A 19,228-nucleotide genomic window follows, 5' to 3' on the forward strand; every position below is an offset into this window, starting at 1 on the left:
GGAGGTGTAGTCCGCAGGAATCCGCCATGAACGCGGCGGGAGTGAGGATGGTGGTGACCCGCGCCCGGAGCCGGGGGACTGGGGCCAGCCTGAGGCGGCGTGGGGAGAAGGCCGCGCCGCTCCGGAGCGGAGAGGCGGCTGCAGGTAGCGCCGCGCCCGAGGTGGGGCACAGGAGGAGAGGCGGGGAAGGGAACCTGCAAGGGACTGGAGGCTGGGGTCCCGGTCGCACGTGAGGGCTCCGCGCCGCGAGGGCTGGTACCCAGCAGCCTCGAGCAAGCTCCTGGGCTGCACGTCGGGGGACAGCGGGGCGGGCCGTGAGTTCCCGCCTTGAGCTCGGTTCCCAGCAGACAGGGGCTGAGTTCGTACATTCCCACCTCCTCCGCCTACATCCTGTTCAAGAAAGTCCTCCCAGCCCCACTAGCATGCCCTAGGGTACGCCACTTGTGCCAGGCTGACTGCGAGGCGCACTGGCCCTGTCCTGAGAACTGCTTCCAGCTCAGAGGTCCCAGCCTGATGTTTTCTGCCCCTGCTAGAGGGTTCCTCTGAGAGAAAATGGGAAACGGTTTGACTTTCCTTATCATTTACATGTGTATTAGAGACCTACATGTTTTCTAATTGAGGGCTTACTTTGGGACTCAGTGGTAAGTGAGGATGGCAGGGCCCCTGCCCCTTGTCCTGCCTGGATGTCTGCAGGATTGGCCAGAGGAGGATTCTCACAGACACCCAAAGCCCCCAGGGGTAAGCCCAGACGGACAGGATGACACTGGGCAAGAAGCATGGCGGGGGCACAGGCACAGTGGGCAGGAGCTTTGATGCCAGGGCAGTTTGGAGTTCTTCACGAGCAAAGAGAAAAACCAATGAAAGATTTCCAACAGGAAGTCACACGACTTAATCCAGATTTTTAGAAAGCTCTCTCTGACAGCGTTGAGAGTAGAGCGGGGGCTGCCATGGTGGAGGCTGTCACTAGCGTCCTCGTGTGCGGCAGTGGGCGTAGCCAGAGGGCCAGCGCCATAAGGAAGGCTGACCTGGCCCGGAACATGTGCCATAGAGGCCAGTGCACCCCCAGCTATAACAGGTGTTTGTTGGGTGATTGTTGAACAAACGACATGGGATGAGATGGCAGGTAGTGGCACCTAGTGGCACTTTTTGCAGAAGAGAGGAAAAGCTACAGCCCCGTGAAGCGTCGGCGGAAGGCACAAAGGCTGAGCGTGGCCTACGAGGCCTCAGAAGGTGAGGGAGGCGAGGGGGCCGAGCATCTCCAGGCACCATCCTGGCAGCCTCAGGACTGGCGGCAGCAGCTGGACAACATCCGGACCATGAGGAGTGGGAAGGACGCACCCGTGGACCAGCTGGGGGCTGAGCACTGCTTTGACCCCAGCGCATCCCCTAAGGTAGGCAGGGACCCATCTGCCGGTGACCTCTTCTGAACAAGACACTCGCTTCCTCTCAGGCTTCTAGCAGGGACAGCTGGCACAGCAGGGGTGTTGGGTAACATTGGCTCAGAGAGGGAGTTCCTTATACTTCACTGGCCCAGAGCCTGGTCCTAAGACCAACCTGATTCCAGTCCCAAGTCTGCTGCCTGGTGACTAGGGCCTCAGTTTGCTTGTCTGTGGAGTGAACCGCAGCATCCTTTGCGAAGCGATCACAATAACAAGCGTAACCGAGCAGTGTTGAGCACTGGCGTCGCGCCAGGTGCAGTTCTGTAAGCCTCACAGTGATCTTACAAAGCATGTGCAGCTAGTTTCTTTCTAAGTGGAAAAACAGACCTAAGCCAGACACCACACACGCCCCCTTGGCCAGGCCCGGGGTGACATGTGGAGATGAGTAAAGGGCTTCCCTGGGGCCTGGCCCACGGTGAGCACCCAGGACCCGCCACCACCCTGGTGCCTGTCCCTGTGCAAGCAGGTGCGGAGGTACCAGGTGCTGCTGTCCCTGATGCTCTCCAGCCAGACCAAGGACCAGGTGACAGCGGGTGCCATGCAGCGCCTACGGGCCCGGGGCCTGACGGTGGACAGCATCCTGCAGACGGACGACAGCACGCTGGGCGCGCTCATCTATCCCGTGGGCTTCTGGAGGGTGAGCCAGCCCGTGGCCAGCAGGCCTGGGGGCGCCACTGGCTTGCAAAGATGTCAAGGAGGCTGAGCAGCTGCGGGGGGCGGGCATCCCTGGCTGTGAGTTTCCCCTGGAGCCCCATCCTGCCCTTGCCTCTCTGACCAGCCCACAGGGGGCTGGGCAGTCGGGCCTCAGTCCAGACCCCAGAGCTCCTTGGCCTTTCCTGTTTGCAGCCCACCCCTTCCTTCCTCCCCCTCCCTGCCCAGCCTCCTGGCCCTTCCCTTCCTCGCTAAGGCTGCCCACCCACTTAGCCCTTTGTTGACTTGGAGCCTCCCTGGAGTGCACGGCCCCTCCCCTCGGGAGCAGTGGCAGGGAGTGCAGGGTGGCGGGTGGGCGGGGCTGTTTCCCCTTGGCACTGGCTTGGGCTGCAGTTTGTCAGATGGGTTTTAAATAGCCCTGTCCACTCAGACCCAGGATGGGAACTGCCCTGCTGGCCTGGAGGCAGGCGAGGGAGTCCCAGTCTCCAGCCTTCCTTCCTGAAGCCCCAGGTGCTGTGGAGCCCAGCTGCTGACATGGCCGGCCTTTCTTAGCCTGCTTGGTCTCCCGTGGAGAGTAATGGGGCAGGGGGACTCAAACCAGACCCCACACACTTGTCCTGGGGCCCAGGCAGGTGGGAGGTAGGCCTGCACTGGGCCTCCCTTGGCCTTCCTGCTGCCCTTGACAAGCAAGTGCCTCTGAGTGTGTCCAGGACCGGTGATGGGTAGCTCTGGGCACCTGGGGGTCTTCTCTGTGCTTCGTCCTCCCCAGTCAGGAGATACCCCTGATCTCCAGGGCTCACCCCCTGCAATCTTTCAGAGCAAGGTAAAGTACATCAAGCAGACCAGTGCAATCCTGCAGCAGCGTTACGATGGGGACATCCCAGCCTCCGTGGCAGAGCTGGTGGCGCTGCCCGGTGTCGGGCCCAAGATGGCGCACTTGGCCATGGCGGTAGCTTGGGGCACCGTGTCAGGCATTGGTGAGTGGAGCGCACGCAAGGCGGGAGTGGCCGGTTCCAGGCTTGCTGGCTGCTGTCGAGGTTCCCCAAGTCCCCAGCTCAGGTCTCCTCGTTCACAACTCAGCCCAAAGGGTCAGGAGCGAGGCAGCCCCACCCAGAGACGGGTACTGACTGGAGGAGCTCCTGTTTGCCCAGCACGTGTGGTGGGCTGAGCCCCGGGAGAGGCCCGTGGCCGACTCGGGACTGTGCCGTGTGAGTGAGAGAAACATCAGACAGCTCCTCACTCGAGGGTAGAAATGCTGACGGGGCATGCAGGGCACCTCTGGAGCCAGCCTGGTCTGGGGCGTCTGGAGGACTTCCTAAGGAGGTGATAAATCACCCAAGAGCTGAGTGGTGAGGTGGGCTGGCCAGGCCAAGACGAGGAAGTGCGCTCCGGGCAGAAGGAACAGCGTCTGTAGAGCCGTGGGGCAGGGAGAGGCCAGAGCATGAGGCTCTGGGATGCACATGGACAGACAGGAGATGGGACCCCAGCGGGTGGGGGTGGCCCTTCCTGGAATCCTCTCCTGGGTCCTTGTGGTGCATCCTGGCCCTGGAGGAGCTCCAAGTGGAGACAGACCCCGGCGTTGGGGTGGGCTGGCCGCTTCAGATCTTTGCCCAGTGGGTTGGGGCTTCCGAGGCCTCACGGCACAGGCCTAGTCAGCCTGGGAACCAGGCCTTGACCCATGACCCGTTGTGTGCCTCCACCCTGGCGCTTCTCGGGCTTGTGCAGAGGAGCCAAGGGAGGTGATCAGGAATGCCCCAGGGCTCCTGTGGCTGGTGCAGCCCACCCCTGGGCTGGGGACCCCTTCCTTGCACTGCCCATGGGAGGAAGAGGGCTACGCCCACCCCCCCACCCCCCCCCCGCCCCAGGCAGGAGCTCAGAAGCCCTGAGTACAGGAGCCCAGCCAGGGCAGAGCCCCCCACCCCCACTGGGCTCCCGCGGCTGGCAGCCACTCAGCAGACACTCGAGCTTCTCCTGGCGGCTGTCCTCGGCTGCCCGTGTCCAGGAGCGGGCGGGCGGGTCTGTGGGGGAGGGCCCGCCCTCAGCTGGACCGGCAGAGTGTGAGAACTGTGTGCTTCGCGGTTGTCTGTGGACCCGGCCAGCTGCAGGGTGACCCTGGCGGGGGCAGTGCACCCTCCTAGCCAGGTGACCCTGGGCGAGGCACTTGGCCTCTCTGAACTGGGCCACAAAGCGGGGGAATCATTTGCTCCCGTTAGCGGCCCAAAGGTGCAGACCAGCCCCCCCAGGGGCTCACAGTGTGGTGCAGCCCTGGGTAACTTAAGGGAGTGGTTACCTCCATGTTACAGAGAAAGAAGCTGAGCCTTGGTGACCCCAGGGTGTAACTTCTCCATTTACCTGCTCTCCCTGAGTCCCCGGGATGCCTGTCACAGCTGTTGGGGGAGGGCTGAGCCTTTTTCCAGGCAGCTATCAGCAGAGAGTACTCTTGCCTGGCAAATCCCATGGATGGAGGAGCCTGGTAGACTGCAGTCCATGGGGTCCCTAGGAGTCGGACACAACTGAGCGACTTCACTTTCACTTTTCACTTTCATGCATTGGAGAAGGAAATGGCAACCCACTCCAGTGTTCTTGCCTGGAGAATCCCAGGGACGGGGGAGCCTGGGGGGCTGCCGTCTCTGGGGTCACACAGAGTTGGACACGACTGAAGCGACTTAGCAGCAGCAGCAGCAGAAATGTGAGCTGTTGCAGGAACACACTTTCTTGCTTTCTCTTGGGCAGACACGACACGGGGAGGAGGCCTCACCGAGCAGGTGTTCCGGCCCAGCCCCCGGTGGCCGATCAGGGGAGCAGGGGCTGCGGCCAGGTGGACGACAGCTGCAGCTGTCCTGGCCGCGCTTGCCGCTCCATCCCTGACGGTGCAGTGGCAGGTGATGTCTCTGCGGGCTGAGTTGCTGCCATCCAGCCTGGCACCCACGGCCAGTGCCAGGAGGCACTGCTGCCTGCACCCTGTGTAGAAGGCCAAGACCTCTGGGTCTGGCTCCAGCCCCTGCCCAGCCACAGGCCCAGGCAACCCTCTGTCAGGCCTGTGCAGTTCTGGGCTCTCCTCAGAAGCTGGGGGGGTCAGGGGAAGGGCCACGGGGACCCCCCACCCACCCACATTGGGAGCCAGGGGCAGGGATAGGCAGTCTGGCCCAGTAAGCCTGCCGAGTGCTCACCCTGCCCCGTTTCCAAGCAGCAGTGGACACACATGTGCACAGAATCGCCAACCGACTCAGGTGGACCAAGAAGGCAACTAAGTCCCCAGAGGAAACCCGAAGGGCTCTGGAGGAGTGGCTGCCCAGGTGTGCCCACCCCCATGGTGGGCTGGGGTGGGCTCCCTCAGGTGGGCTCCCTCCCTCCCTCCACACTGATGACTCCCACCCCCACAGGGAACTGTGGAGCGAAATCAACGGCCTGCTGGTGGGCTTCGGCCAGCAGACTTGCCTGCCCATCCGCCCACGCTGCCAGGCCTGCCTCAACCGGGCCCTGTGCCCAGCTGCACGGGGACTCTGAGGGCCTGGGGCCCTCTGCCCGGCGCCACTCTGGCCACTGTCTGTCTGTGCCTTTGCTGGGGAGCCGTAGCCTGTTTATAATAAAGCTTGGGGGTTGTTTGTAGTTAGGGTCTGGCTGAGTTGTACTGGGGCGGGGGCAAGGGGCAGGCTGGAAAGCACACGCGTGAGCTGTGTGCACACCCATGCTTACATGTGTCTGGAACAGGGCGGCCTGGGAGGCTGGGATGGGGACGTGACAATCTGGGCTGCGTGCGGGGGCGGGGGCGGGGGCCAGGGTCGTGGGAGCCAGCTGCAGCCAGCTGTCTGGAAGCCCGCAGGGGACGCCGGCTGCCTCCCTCAGCAGCTGGCTGGGGACCTGGGAACACGCCCCCTCCTGAACTTGTGCCCCCCAAGAGCCTGGCCCCCGCCTCAAGGCCCTGCCCCCAGTATTTACACAGCCACCTGGCCTCATCCTGGGATGCCAGCAGGTCCAGGCAGGCCAACACAGGGCAGAGGCCTGACCTGCATGCTCCTGCAGGGGGCCGGGGCCCAGTCTGGGGACAGGAGGGTAGGGCTCCGAGGGTCCCCAGTGCGCTGGGAGGGGCCAGGCAGATGGATCTGGGGAGCGGAGGCTTAGGGAGGGGGCTGTGTGCCTCAGCTGGGTCTTGGGACACTGTGGGCTGCCGCCTCCCTACCTGGAACATGGCCCCCCCAGCCTCTGACACGCAGGCTCAGGAAGGACAGACAGACAGAGTCCAAGAAAGGCCTGTTTATTCTGAGGGCGCGCATGCGCTATGGCTTGAAGGGCAGACAGCGATGTCAGTCGGTGGGTCGGGATCTGGGCAGAGGGAAGGCAGAATGGGCTTCCTCCAGGGAGGCTCCTGGCAGGGGCCGAGCCCGGAGCCTGAGATCCTTCCTGGGGGCTGCCCTGCAGGCACTAGGGGCCTGTCCAGAGGTGCCCTCCTCAGGTGCACGGGGCCTCCATCCTCAGACCGCCCACCCCAGGAAAGGGCAGAGGGCAGCTCCCACGGCCCCTGCCCTGAAGCCTGCGAGCCCCCAGCCTTGTCCCTGGGACTCCCACTTGGGATGGCTGCTGCTGAGGGGGTGGGGGGAAATGGTGTGCAGAGAAAGGTTTGTTTTATTGCAAGTATTTAGAGAGCACGTCCTGAGGGGGTGGGGGCGGGGCTCTGCTATTAAGTGGAAACATATGTGGAGCTAGAGATCTTTCTGGAAAAAAGCAAAAACAAATTCCTGTAAGTCAGCAGGCCCAGGCAGTCAGCACGGCGGCCAGCCCGCGGGTCACCACCGCCCCTCCCCCCTGGCCCTCGCCCTCCCCCTCTTTCTCCCCCTGCCCCTCACTGTCTCTCTGGGTCTCTCACATCTCAGGGGCTCCCTCTGCCCATCTTGTGGCCACACTCCCCTAACACCCCATGGGTGGTGGTGGGACCACCCCAGCTTAGGGGGGAAGGATGCCCCCTCCAGTCCACCGGGGCATGGGGAGCTCTGGGCAGTCCGAAGGGCAAGGCCCAGGCCCGTGGGGAGGAGCCAGCGGGGAGCAGGCAGGGGGCTCAGAAGTTGCTGAAGATCTCGCGCTTCCGGTTCCAGTCCATCTGTGGTGCCCGCTTGTTGACCCTGGTGGCTCTCGCCTTCTCCTTGGCCTCAGCTGCCGTGGGGCTCAGGTGAAGGCCGCTCTCCTGAAAAGGATCTCGCTTCCACGTGCTGCCATCCTAGGGGTGGACATGGTGGGCGGGTGGCCAGTGAGCCCTGGACCCCAGCCCCCAGGCAGGTGGCCCTTCCCAGGGAGCTCGCGCCAGAGGCCACCTGGCAGCAGGTCCAGGAGGGCTTCCTAGAGGTGGCGGCCTCACGGCTCAGGCTGACAGCTCCACAGATGCCCGCCCCCAAGGCCTCAAGCCCCCCAGCATGTGAGCAGCAGTACTGGAGGTGGAGGGGCACCCACTACCTCAGTGTCCTTGTCTAAGCCGGGCAGGTCACTTCGGGATGAGCACACGGAGCCACCATTGAGCTGGGAAACCAAGGGTAAGGTGTGGCTTCAGGGGCCCGCCCAGGAAACTCTGTGCACACATACGTGCACACATGGACACACACGTGTGCGCACATACGTGCACACACCAGAGCTGCATTTACTCCTGCATCTGGCAATGGCACTGAGCCTCTACTGCAACCTGGAAGTGCCCAAGTGCCCTGTGGGGTGGGGTGCGGCTGGGCTCGGACCGGACCCAAGGGGCCTTAAAGCTGGGAGTGACAGGGCCGGGCTCAGTGTCACAACTACGTGACACCAGGACCGAGGTCTCAGGAGGGGCTCCCAGAGGTGCCCCTGTGGTCCCCGAGCCCACCCTGTCTGCTCCCACCCTCTCACCTGGGCCGAGCTGGTCCCGTTGGTGACCGGCGATGGCAGTGGACCTGTGGGGACAGTGTGTAACTGACCACTCAAGCCCCGATGCTTCACCCCAGCCCTGGGCCCCAGGGCAGCCGCCCACCTTCCACATGCTCCTCGGTGGGTGTGACCCGCAGTCGCTTGAAGTGTTCATCCGTCTCGGGGTCCACCACCAGCAGCTGGGCCTCATCTTCCCGCGCCTTGATGCTGGCAACCACCTCCGCATGGCGCAACCCCTCCACATTCTGCCCGTTCACCTGCCGCCAGCACAGAGTCAGTGCTGCCTGGGGGAAGGTCCCCACCAGCCCCCCAAGCCACCCAGCCAGGTGTGGCATCAAATATTCATCAGTGTCATCACCAGCCGCAGCAGCAAGAGGAGCACCAGCTCAGGTTCCCGGAATCTCCCTCCTGCAGAGGACCTGGTGCCCAGACACACAGACGTGGATAGATAGACATGGACACACCTACAGGCACACAGGTGCAGACACACAGATAGATACACGCGGACACATACAGGCGCACAGGCGCGTGCACACACATACAGACACACCTACAGGCATGCAAGTGCAGACACACACAGATACACATGGACACATACAGGCACACAGGAGCATGCACACAGAGAAGACAGACACCTACAGGCACGCAGGTGCAGACACAGATACACGTGGACACATACAGGCGCACACGCACAGACACGGACACACCTACAGGCATGCAGGTGCAGACACACAGATACGTACACATGGACACACAGGCCTGCAGGCGCGCACACACAGATACACACGGACACACCTACAGGCACGCAGGTGCAGACACAGATACACACGGACACACCTACAGGCACGCAGGTGCAGACACACACACAGATACAGACATGCCTACAGGCACACAGGTGCAGACACACAGATACACATGGACACAGGCGTGTGTGCACACACAGACACGCCTACAGGCACACAGGTGCAGACACAGATACACACGGACACACAGGCACACAGTTGCAGACAGATACACAGGGACACATACAGGTGCACAGACGTGCACACACACACACAGACACGGACACACCTACAGGCACGCAGGTGCAGACACAGATACACACAGACACACCTAAAGGCACGCAGGTGCAGACACACACACAGATACACACAGACACGCCTACAGGCATGCAGGTGCAGACACACAGATACACATGGACACAGGTGTGTGTGCACACACAGACATGCCTACAGGCACACAGGTGCAGACACAGATACACACGGACACACCTACAGGCACACAGGTGCAGACACACAGATACACATGGACACAGGCGTGCGTGCACACACACGGACACACCTACAGGCACACAGGTGCAGACACAGATACACATGGACACACATACAGGCACGCAGTTGCAGACAGATACACAGGGACACATACAGGCGCACACGCACAGACACAGACACACCTACAGGCATGCAGGTGCAGACACACAGATACATTCACATGGACACACAGGCCTGCAGGTGCACACACACAAATAGATACACAAGGACACACCTACAGGCACACAGGTGCAGACACACACACAGATACACACAGACACGCCTACAGGCACGCAGGTGCAGACACACAGATACACGTGGACACAGGCGTGTGTGCACACACGGACACGCCTACAGGCACACAGGTGCAGACACAGATACACACAGACACACCTACAGGCACGCAGGTGCAGACACACAGATACACATGGACACAGGCGTGCGTGCACACACACGGACACGCCTACAGGCACACAGGTGCAGACACAGATACACACGGACACACATACAGGCATGCAGTTGCAGACAGATACACAGGGACACATACAGGCGCACACGCACAGACACAGACACACCTACAGGCATGCAGGTGCAGACACACACACAGATACGTTCACATGGACACACAGGCCTGCAGGCGCACACACACAAATAGATACACAAGGACACACCTACAGGCACACAGGTGCAGACACACACACAGATACACACAGACACACCTACAGGCACGCAGGTGCAGACACACAGATACACATGGACACAGACGTGTGTGCACACACACGGACACACCTACAGGCACACAGGTGCAGACACAGATACACACGGACACAGAGGCACGCAGTTGCAGACAGATACACACGGACTCATACAGGTGCACAGACGTGCGCACACACACACACACAGACACGGACACACCTACAGGCACGCAGGTGCAGACACACAGATAGACACAGACACGCCTACAGGCACACAGGTACAGACACAGATACACACGGACACACCTACAGGCACAGAGGTGCAGACACAGAGATACACATGGACACAGGCGTGCGTGCACACACATGGACACACCTACAGGCACACAGGTGCAGACACAGATACACACGGACACACATACAGGCACGCAGTTGCAGACAGATACACAGGGACACATACAGGCGCACACGCACAGACACGGACACACCTACAGGCATGCAGGCGCAGACACACACAGAGATAGATACACATGGACACACAGCACGCAGGCACAGACACATACCCACACGGACACGGATACACAGACACGTAGGCATACACACACACACACACAGAAGTACACAGGCACAGACACACAGAGGCACGCACAGCAGGACACAGCTGCAGATGTGTACACGCGGGGCAGCCGGCTCCCCGCAGCCCCAGTGGTGGGTACCTCTATGAGTCGGTCCTGGGCACGGAGGCCTGAGTGGGCGGCAGGGGAGCCGGGGTCCACCGAGCGGATGTACTGTCCGGGCCGGGACTTGTCGCTGTGCAGGTTAAACCCGTAGCCCTGGGGGCCCTTCCGTAGGTGGCAGAGCCTTGGGCGCAGCTCCCTCAGGGGCCCGTTGGTATCCTGCAGGCGTCAGGAACACCTGGTGAGGTTCCAGCTCTGACCTCCTCCCACCTGAGAGATGCTGACCCCCGAGGCCTCCAGCCCACACCCACACCATGCCCCACTGGGTGCCAAGGCAGCACTCGGCCTCATACCCCCACCTGACCACAGCCCCGCATCTCAGAGACCCGTTCTGGGGCGTGAGTGGGGCTTAGGCCACCTACGATGATCCAACTTTGGGATCCTGAACAAAGGCTTAGTTTCCAAACCCCCAGTCGACCTGTGATGGGATCAAAGGCCTTACAGCGGGGTTAGGAGAATTCACTGGGTCGAGGCTAGGGCTGGGCGCAGACCTGAGCCAAGTAGGGAGCAGGCGAGGTGAGCTGCCCCACGTCTCTGTTCCAGGAGGGCAGCCCCGCCTGTTGTTTACACCCGCACCCCAAGTGTGGGTCTGCTGGTGTAGGGCTCCAGCTTTGTTTACACTCCCACAGGTCTCCCTGGGGCTGGTGGCGGCTGCAGCTGTGTTTGCCTTCACATACCAGAGCAGCTGGAGCAGCCCCCCACCCCAACAGGCTGGAGCCCAGTGGGCGAGCAGAGGGGCCTGCCTCCCACCTGCCCCTCCGGCCCCGGGGGCTCCTGGTGCCGAGGGTGCCCACCCACACCCCAGGGCCCTGCCTCCATTTACCTCTGGCATCCTGCAGTAGGGCTCTGGGCCAGGGGGTGCAGGGGGCCGTGCAGGCAGGGGCCAGACCCCAAGACCCCCACCCCGCCGGGGCCTGAGGCAGTGACCAGCACTGAGTGGCCAGCGGCCGCGACGCTCAGTCTAACATGGCGGTGGCCGGAGGGAGCGGGCGGCCAGCAGCTCAGGTTTCCCCAGCACTTGGGGCTCAAGTGTGCATGCAGGTGAGACTCTGCGGGGCGGGGGTGCTCACCGGGGCCTGGCCTTCCACCTCCCTGTGTGTGGCCAGGGACACTAGGCCAGGTGGGGGGCCATACCTGGGAGAGCTAGCCTCCAGGCCTCCAAGCTCACCTCAAACCCCCCAAATCTGACTGTGGCCACCCTGCTGTGGAACCAAGAGTGCCCTTCCTTACAGGATGGTACCTTGCCCCAGCATCTGGGCCTTCCTACCGGTGGGGAACACCTTCTGGTCCAGCCTGGGCCCCTTCTCCAGGAGCCCATCCCTGATCCCCAAAGCGTCCCTGATCCCCAAAGCCCCCCGGGAACCCCTGCTGCAGGCCACCATCTGCCCCAGAAATTCCAGGGGCTGGGGCTGCTGCTCCTCTGTCCTCCAGGGGATCGGCCGGGCAGACACCCGGGTTCTCCAGGACCCCACAGACTGGGCCCTCTCCAAACACAGCTGCAAGCACAGGTGTGTGGCTCTGAGGCGACTCTCAGGTTAGGGCTGTCAGACCACAGGTTCCGAGGCTGGCCAGGGCTGTCGGGGACCCTGGACGTGTAACATGACCACACCTGGTAGGTGGACGTGGGCCCAAATGGCTGAGGCACCTCACACGGTCACAGAGACCAGACATCCAAACACAGGCGCGCAAACAGGCTCCACAGACCCCTGTGGTGACCCGTGGTGTGAGAGACAGCCCTCCCCGGGGGCTCTTCCCACGCCCTCCACACTGGTTCCAGGCCGAGGTCTCTCAAGGCCCCCAAACAGGAAGCAGGACTAGGGGGCATCCGGGGCCATGAGACCAGACTGAATGCAGTCACTTCCGGTTTGAGACCACACCGGCCATCTCCCTGACTAGACCCAGGGCAGCCATCTCCCACCACTAATATCTGGCCCACATCCCTCGCATTAGGATCAGGACTCGGCACTGGACCCTCAGGCTGGGGGCTGCAGTGGCCGAAGAATGAGGCCGGTGGCCTGGGGACCCAGAGGGAGGCCCCGAGGGAGGCCCAGCGCAGCAGGCTGGGAGGGGGTGCAGGCTGGCCCAGCGCATTGCTCGCATTCCTCGCTCCAGCCTGGCTCAGAGCTCTTCCTGCCGCCTCCCAGCTGGGCCCTTGGGCTTCCAGGGGCTTCCAAGTCCCAGTCCCAAACAGACTGCCCCTGAGCTGGACAAGCGCTCGACTCCCAGCCCTGCCTGTGACCAGTCCAAGGACTGGCATGGGGGTAACTCTTGGAGCCAGGCTCTACACCCCCCCATATGGTGACTCACCAGCCCAGGCAGAGAAAGGCCCCCATTGTTGCTCAGGGTCCAGCCTGCTCACACCAGGGTGCCCAGGGTCCCCTCTGCCAAGCCTGGGTGCCAGAGACTTAAGCTGGGTGCTGGTGACCTCACTGCCCACCCCACCCCCAAGCCGCCTGACCTGCACAAGCCCCCGAGATGGGCTCTGTGGAGGGGCTCCTGGGGCCGGGGCGGATGGCACGGCATTCCCAGAGCGGGCCATGGGAGTCGGGACAGAAGCGTCGGGCAGGGCGTCCAGCTGGAGTGGCCTGAGCTCTCGGGCCAGCGCAGCCTGCCACCCCATTTATCCACCTCCCACTGTGGCCCAGGCTCCCCAGGGACGGGTGGGGACACGGGGCTGAGTCACTTTGGGGAACAGGGTGGTGACTGACTCCCCCTCCCTTGCTCAGGCTCCAGCCCGGCGCCCCCTACCAGCCAGGTTTCCGTCCCAAGAAAGGAAGGAAGGAAACTGCTGGGAGGCCCTGCCCTGCTCCCAGGACCCAGGGTTGGGGAGGCCAGGAGGCCAAGGAGGGTACCCTGGCCGCCAAACAAGAGGCAGTCCTGCTGCAGCTTGGGGTGGGGGGCAGGGAACAGGAATCAGAGGCCCCCCAAAGCCTGCCTGTAAGCCCTGCATGCGCTGCAGGACCCTGTCCCTTCACTCCCCCAAAGGCTTCCAGAACTGGGTGTGAGGGGAGGTGCGCCTGGGGCCTGTCACACCCCCACGGCTGGCACCGCCCGCTGCCCCATCTCTGATGGTGGTGGGCCCCCATCACCGCCATCAGGATCAGCTGCACTGCAGCTGCAGCCACCCCAGCACAGCCCGAAGCAGGGCTGAGTCACCACTGACAGCCCCGACAGCCCCTCGCAGGGAGGGCCCGCCACACCAGCGCCCCCCTCCCAAACCTCCTGCACCCCTGCCCAGAACGGGAGGAAACTGAGGCTGCGAGAGCCAGAGGGGCCCTCCCTCCCTCCCACAGGGCAAACCACCATCTTGGTCCTGCAAGCCGCGCCATCCATCTCTCCCCAGTTCTCCGATCCCACTGCCATTGGGGCCCCACCAGGACAGCCCTGTATACGAGCATCATCCAGGCAGGCCCCCTGACGGCCCACGGGGGCAGAAGCTAAGCCTGGTTTGTGGAGGTGGAAGAGCCCCCGCCCCTCCTTCCCGTGCTCTGAACTCAGCCAATTACATCACCGCTTGCTGGTTGCGGGGGTGGAAACCGAGAGACCCTGTCCTCAGGGACTCCCGTGATCTGGAGCCCCATCCCCAGGCCAGCCCCCACCACGGAGGGACCTACCAGACGGGCCCCACTTTGTTCCTCTAAAAATACACCCAGCGGAAGACCCCTCCTAGGGCTTCCTGCAGCCCCCAGAGCCTGAAATAGTGGAGGGGGAAGGTCCCACCCAAGGACAAGGTGCCTCCCCATCCTCCAGATAAGGCCCGAGGGCAGCTTTTTCCACAGGAAGGTGAACTCAGCCATTTGTGTCTAAGTCAATGGACAAACGCCCAGGGCGCTTCCTCCTGGGGGTGAGGTGCCCTGGGAAGGAGGGAGGCTCCAGCTCTTCGGTGGTGGGGAGCTCAGCCAGCACGCTGTCCCAGGGCTCCCCTGAAACCACAAACCTAACCCTTAAACCCCTACTGCGGCCTTCAGTGGCTCCGGGGCAAAGTCCAGATTCCAGGACTTGGCACTGTGGCCCTAACCAACCCCCAGCCTGCCCTCGAGCCACAGAGAACAAAAAGGGTGGCAGGGGCTCATGCCCACGACTGTGCCCAGGCTCCCCCCTTCCCCTCACTGGGAATGCCCTTCCCCCCAGGGGAAGCCCGAAGCCCCCCAGCACCCAGGTCACAGGCCCAGAAGCTTGCCAGGGAGACAGCCAGGCAACGGCAGGTGTCAGGGCCCCCTGGACACCCAGAAACTGCCCTAGGCCAGTGGTTCTCAAAGTGGGGTCTGGGGAACCCTTTGGCTTAAATCCTCCTTTAAGAATTTTTTTTTTTTTCTTTTAAAAACAAAAGGAGGTAGCAGGACATGAAGGAGAGCTCTATGTGCTGCCCCAACAGGGCCACCCCCGCCAGGCCTGGCTACCCAGCGAGAGGCAGAACTGGGCTGCCCCCACACCTCCCCCCCAGCTCCTTCCCAGCTGACTTGTCCAATTCGAAGGGGGCAGCGAGCAGGGGCAGGTGGCCCAGCCCCCACAGACCACCACTGAGCTGAGGACCCCGCCTGGAGAGTCTTCTCAGCCCTACAGAGGAGGGCCAGCCCCCTCCACAGCCGTCATAGCACAAGCAGACTCCTCATATGGACGGACAGAGAGACAGACACCTAACACAGGCACAGAGCTGAGCATGGTCAGTCCTGGGACACCCTAGCAGCCCGTCCCCAGGTCCCTCAGCCCCCAGGCCAGGGACGGGGAGGCTCGTCAAAGTGACCTGTCCTTCTTGGGACAGCAGCTCTGATGAGCAGCCCAGGGGAGAGGGCCTGAACGGGGGCGGGGACCGCAACGGCTGAGAGCACGGGCTGAGGGCAGAAAGGGTGGCTCCAAGTAGCCAAGTGGGTCGTGAGCAGGGGCGGAGAAGGGGCCCAGAGGGCAGCGGAGGACGAGATCGTGGTGTGGATGCAGCCAGGGTGGTCGCTGTGAGCAGAGCCCGCCGTACCTCCTGGGCGGCCTCGGAGCTGAGGCTGCCCGCTCGCGCCCAGTCTGGCTTCGGCTCCCAGGGGTCGTGGGCCGGTGGCAGCCCTCGCCGGGCCATCTCCTCGGTGCAGGTCAGCTGCCGCCGGCGGAGCTCCTCGTCCGTCTCCTTGTCCACCACCAGCAGGCGCGTCTGCCCCTCCACGGCCTTGATCCTCTGCACCACCTGGGGTAGGCGGGTGTGGGACCGGGTCACGGCCGGCACTGCAGGCAGCACAAGGGCAGCGGCCCCACCCCGGGCTGGCCCAGGGCGGCAGGCAGGCCACGAGCCCAGGCAGCGGTGGGCGGCTGGACCGAGAGACCCGCCGGCCCCACCCCCCACCCCCAGCTCCAGCAGTTGCCTCCCTCTTCTCCCAGGGCTGCAGGCACCAGGGCCCAGGCTGCAAGGGCCCGGGAAGTGACAACGACCGTGTTCAGCTGGGCCTCAGGTTTTCAGTCTACGGGTGTGTGCATGTGTATGGCCTGCGGCCTGCAGCCTTCTAGGTGTCTCTAGGTCTGGGTTTGAAGGGGAGACGTGACTCCCTGGGTCCCAGGCTCGGGGTCTCTGCCTATCTCTGTCTTCCCAGGAGTGGAACACGGTCTAAACTTCCGCCTCTAGGCCTTCTGTTCTCTTCCAGACCCCGACCTTGAACCTGTTCCTGCTAGACCTGCAGGGAGACCACCTGGGGTCCTGTGGCAAGGCGCCTACTCAGGTGCACACCCACAACCCAGAAAGCGGGATTCACAGGCTGTAGGCAGATGTGAGCAGGGGTAGGTGTGGTTACACGGTGTCTGTGACGTGTCTAGAGCATGTACAAGGCCATACCTGCCAGTGTGTGCCTGCAGGAGGGCAGTGCCCACTGGGCATTGGTGTAGGGAGGGCAACACCCAACCCCTCCCCAAGGCCTTGGGAAGGACCGGTGGGGCCCAGTAGATGCTCTCAAAAGAGGAGGGTCTGAACAGGGCCTGTCTTTGCCCCAGCCCTCCTTTACACCTCTCTCCCCATCACCCCGAGTCACAGGAACCCTGGACCCTGATGTTTCCTGACTGTGGGACACAGACAAGTCACCCAGTATCTCCAAGCATCAGTTTTCTCATCTGTAAAATGGGAACCAGAACTGTACCTTCCCCCTGCCAAGACAGTAGGAAGGTCTCACAGGGTCCAGTGTGTGAGGCTCCTAGAGACGAGCACCCCGGGAGGCCTGGGACACGCTCTTGGGGCAAAGGTGGCGACAACGATTAAACAGAGGCCAGGCCCTCCCCATGGCCTGTCCGTCTAAGCTCTCGGCTCTGACCCTCACCCTCCTTGAGCAAACAGTCCATCCAGCTGACACTCTGAGTAAACCACAGAAGGACAGCTGACAGGGGGAAACACAAAACCTCCAAGGATATAAGCAAAGGGCAGCCCCCAGCCCAACCAAGAGCCAGTTTATGACTCTCAAGGCCCAGGGCTGGTCCTGCAAAAGGTGGGGTGAGGGACACAGAAGACCCTAAGTAGAAGCAGTAGAAGACTGGTCTCGAGCCATGTGAGTCCCTGGTCAGTGGGAGATGGACACCCCCTGGGGGTTAGAACCTACAGAGAACCTCCTTCTGGCCTTTATCTTCCGCTGCAAGAGGCAGGGGGCTGCGACCTGTGATCCCAGCCAGGCCGCCCAGCAGCCTCTGAGGACAGGAATGTGTTACCACAGCTCCCACAGCGGCAACTCCCACCAGGATCCAGACACCCTGGGCCAGGACACACACTAGTACACCAGGCTGCAGACACGCACAGAAGGATACACACAACCCGGCCAGCAGACACACAGCCGGGACACACATACACGCGGCCACACACACACAACCCAGTTCACACACCTCCAGGTAGGCAGACCTGTACACACACACACACACACATCTAGGGGTGCAAACCTATATACTCACATGCACACAGTCCAGCACACACACTCACTCAACTGATGCACACACACACAGGTGTGCCCTCGAGGTGAAATCCACGGCAGGTGCACTCGAGGGCCCTGCACATTCACACACGCACATATATACACGCTGGTAGAAAAGCACCGGGGTCCCCAGGCTCACGGAGACCCCCGAGGTGCCAGCTCCTCCACACACTGCCCTGCGCCGGAACAAGACCAAGAGCGAAGAGCGAGGGCTGAGACCCGGAGGAGCCGCAGTGCGGGCCCCTCCCTTGCCAGGATCCACCCCCCTCGGTGCAGGACCGACCCGGGTGGAGGAGGCGCGGAAGGACGCCGGCTGCCGCGGCCTCGGGGGCCATGTCCCCCACGTCTCCACGGGAGCCCACAGAGGCCCTTGTGTGATCCCCTCCTGCCTCGAAGAAGGGACGGAGGCCTGGGCGCAGGCAGCGCCGAGCCGGGTGGTCACCGGCGCGCGGGGCAGGGACGCGCGCTGGGGCTGCGGGGTTGGGGGCGCGCGGCGGGTCTGCGGGCCGGCGGGCCGGTGGCGGAGCGCAGACACCCACCTGGTGGTGCGTCTCGCCCTCCACGTTGACGCCGTTGACCTCGACCAGCCGGTCTCCGGCGCGCAGCGCGGCCGCCTCGGCCGGGGAACCGGGCTCCACGCGCCGGATGAACTGCCCGCGGCGGCCCTTCTCCCCGTGCAGGTGGAAGCCGTAGCCGTGCTCGCCGCGCACCAGGCGGCACAAGCGCGGCCGCAGCGGCTCCGGTGCGGCCATGGCGCCCGCTGCCCACCGGCCGGCCAAGGGCTGGCCACGGCGCTCACGCCCGTCGCAGGGCGGGCAGGGGCGCGGGGGCGGCGCAGAGGCGGCGGCGTCGCTGAGGACCCGGTGGCGGCCTCGGAGGCTCCAGCTCGGCTCGGCTCCCGTCGCCTCCGGTTCGGGCTCGGGCTCTGGCTGCGGCACCGCCCCCGCGCCCGCCCCTTCTCCGCCCCCTCCGCCCTGCCGCCCCCGCCCCGGGTCCAAGCTACCCTGGCCATTCCCCTGCCTCGGGCCCCGCCAGCCCAGGGAGTCCGGGAGGGAGACTGCAGGGCCAGGGCACCCCCCGAATCACCACGACCCCTATGTCTAGCCCCCATTCTGGGCAGCCTCCTTAGCACCAGTGCCTTTGCTTCCTATGCCAGTAACACTGGGCGAATGCTGAGTTGCTTCAGTCGTGTCCAACTCTGCGACCCCGTGGACTGTAGTCCGCCAGGCTTCTCTGTCCATGGGATTCCCCAGGCAAGAATACTGGAGTGAATTGCCATTTCCTTCTCCAGGGGATCTTCCCGACCCAGGGATCGAACCCGTATCTCATGTCTGCTGCATTGGCGGGTGGGTTCTTTACCACTAGTACCACGCACCTACTAAATGAACAGCACAAGAATGGAGGCAGGCCCTGGAGGTGGGAGAAGGGCCAGATAAACGGTCCTTAGGCTGAAGGACCCCCACCCAGGGGCCACAGGGTAAGAACAAGGGCCATGGCTCTGCCCACCCTCCTCGGGAAGCCCCCTCCCTTCTCCCATGCCCTGTTCCTCTATCAGGATCCCTCCCGTACCCATCACCAAGTGCCAGGATGGTC

General features: G+C 63.2%; 3 protein-coding genes across 13 annotated transcripts; 1 reads left to right on the top strand and 2 right to left on the bottom strand.

Annotated features, from left to right (window-relative positions):
• The first annotated feature begins 23 nt into the window (after window positions 1-23).
• NTHL1 (nth like DNA glycosylase 1) lies at window positions 24-6,846 on the top strand. 6 transcript variants are annotated; one of them, XM_086376323.1, is made up of 7 exons: window positions 24-144; window positions 1,153-1,391; window positions 1,906-2,076; window positions 2,908-3,067; window positions 4,824-4,972; window positions 5,281-5,386; window positions 5,474-6,846. In XM_086376323.1, exons 1-7 carry the CDS (start codon window positions 27-29, stop codon window positions 5,698-5,700), a joined length of 1,170 nt encoding a protein of 389 aa, XP_086232449.1. In that variant the 5' UTR covers window positions 24-26; the 3' UTR covers window positions 5,701-6,846. The 6 variants fall into 6 exon arrangements, with proteins under 6 accessions (XP_086232449.1, XP_086232450.1, XP_086232455.1 ...); XM_086376324.1 differs by having other exon boundaries at window positions 1,156-1,391; XM_086376329.1 differs by lacking the exon at window positions 4,824-4,972 and adding an exon at window positions 910-1,075 and having other exon boundaries at window positions 1,160-1,391; window positions 5,474-5,699.
• On the bottom strand, window positions 6,330-18,528 carry NHERF2 (NHERF family PDZ scaffold protein 2). Of its 6 annotated transcripts, XM_086376342.1 has the most exons (7): window positions 18,175-18,528; window positions 15,682-15,882; window positions 10,692-10,871; window positions 8,074-8,227; window positions 7,953-7,996; window positions 7,536-7,598; window positions 6,330-7,302 (listed from the first exon to the last, which is right to left on the bottom strand). In XM_086376342.1, exons 1-7 carry the CDS (start codon window positions 18,385-18,387, stop codon window positions 7,144-7,146), a joined length of 1,014 nt encoding a protein of 337 aa, XP_086232468.1. In that variant the 5' UTR covers window positions 18,388-18,528; the 3' UTR covers window positions 6,330-7,143. The 6 variants fall into 6 exon arrangements, with proteins under 6 accessions (XP_086232468.1, XP_086232469.1, XP_086232470.1 ...); XM_086376343.1 differs by lacking the exon at window positions 7,536-7,598; XM_086376344.1 differs by lacking the exons at window positions 15,682-15,882; window positions 18,175-18,528 and adding an exon at window positions 13,171-13,307.
• Window positions 8,771-10,685, bottom strand: LOC147345647 (uncharacterized; the record flags this gene model as incomplete). The annotated part of the gene is made up of 4 exons (XM_086377037.1): window positions 8,771-9,423; window positions 10,074-10,195; window positions 10,258-10,281; window positions 10,466-10,685. Coding segments are annotated over 4 exons (870 nt in total), but the record flags the coding sequence as incomplete, so codon positions are not given.
• Window positions 18,529-19,228: the final 700 nt, after the last annotated feature.

Source organism: Bos grunniens, chromosome 25, assembly GCF_055505025.1.
Source record: "Bos grunniens cultivar Pamir isolate PY7600 chromosome 25, Bosgru_T2T1.0, whole genome shotgun sequence".
NCBI classification, from domain to species: domain Eukaryota; kingdom Metazoa; phylum Chordata; class Mammalia; order Artiodactyla; family Bovidae; genus Bos; species Bos grunniens.

What these genes read in the sequence shown, in the direction of transcription:
- NTHL1 (XM_086376323.1), top strand. Translation starts at nt 27, where the DNA reads ATGAACGCGGCGGGAGTGAGGATGGTGGTGACCCGCGCCCGGAGCCGG. An exon ending in ATCCCGTGGGCTTCTGGAGG is followed by an intron (nt 2,077 to 2,907) that starts GTGAGCCAGCCC and finishes GCAATCTTTCAG; the next exon opens with AGCAAGGTAAAGTACATCAA. An exon ending in GGGCACCGTGTCAGGCATTG is followed by an intron (nt 3,068 to 4,823) that starts GTGAGTGGAGCG and finishes TCTCTTGGGCAG; the next exon opens with ACACGACACGGGGAGGAGGC.
- NHERF2 (XM_086376342.1), bottom strand. Translation starts at nt 18,387, where the DNA reads ATGGCCGCACCGGAGCCGCTGCGGCCGCGCTTGTGCCGCCTGGTGCGC. An exon ending in GCTCCGAGGCCGCCCAGGAG is followed by an intron (nt 10,872 to 15,681) that starts GTACGGCGGGCT and finishes TGACGCCTGCAG; the next exon opens with GATACCAACGGGCCCCTGAG. An exon ending in GCTTAGACAAGGACACTGAG is followed by an intron (nt 7,303 to 7,535) that starts GTAGTGGGTGCC and finishes GTCCACCCCTAG; the next exon opens with GATGGCAGCACGTGGAAGCG.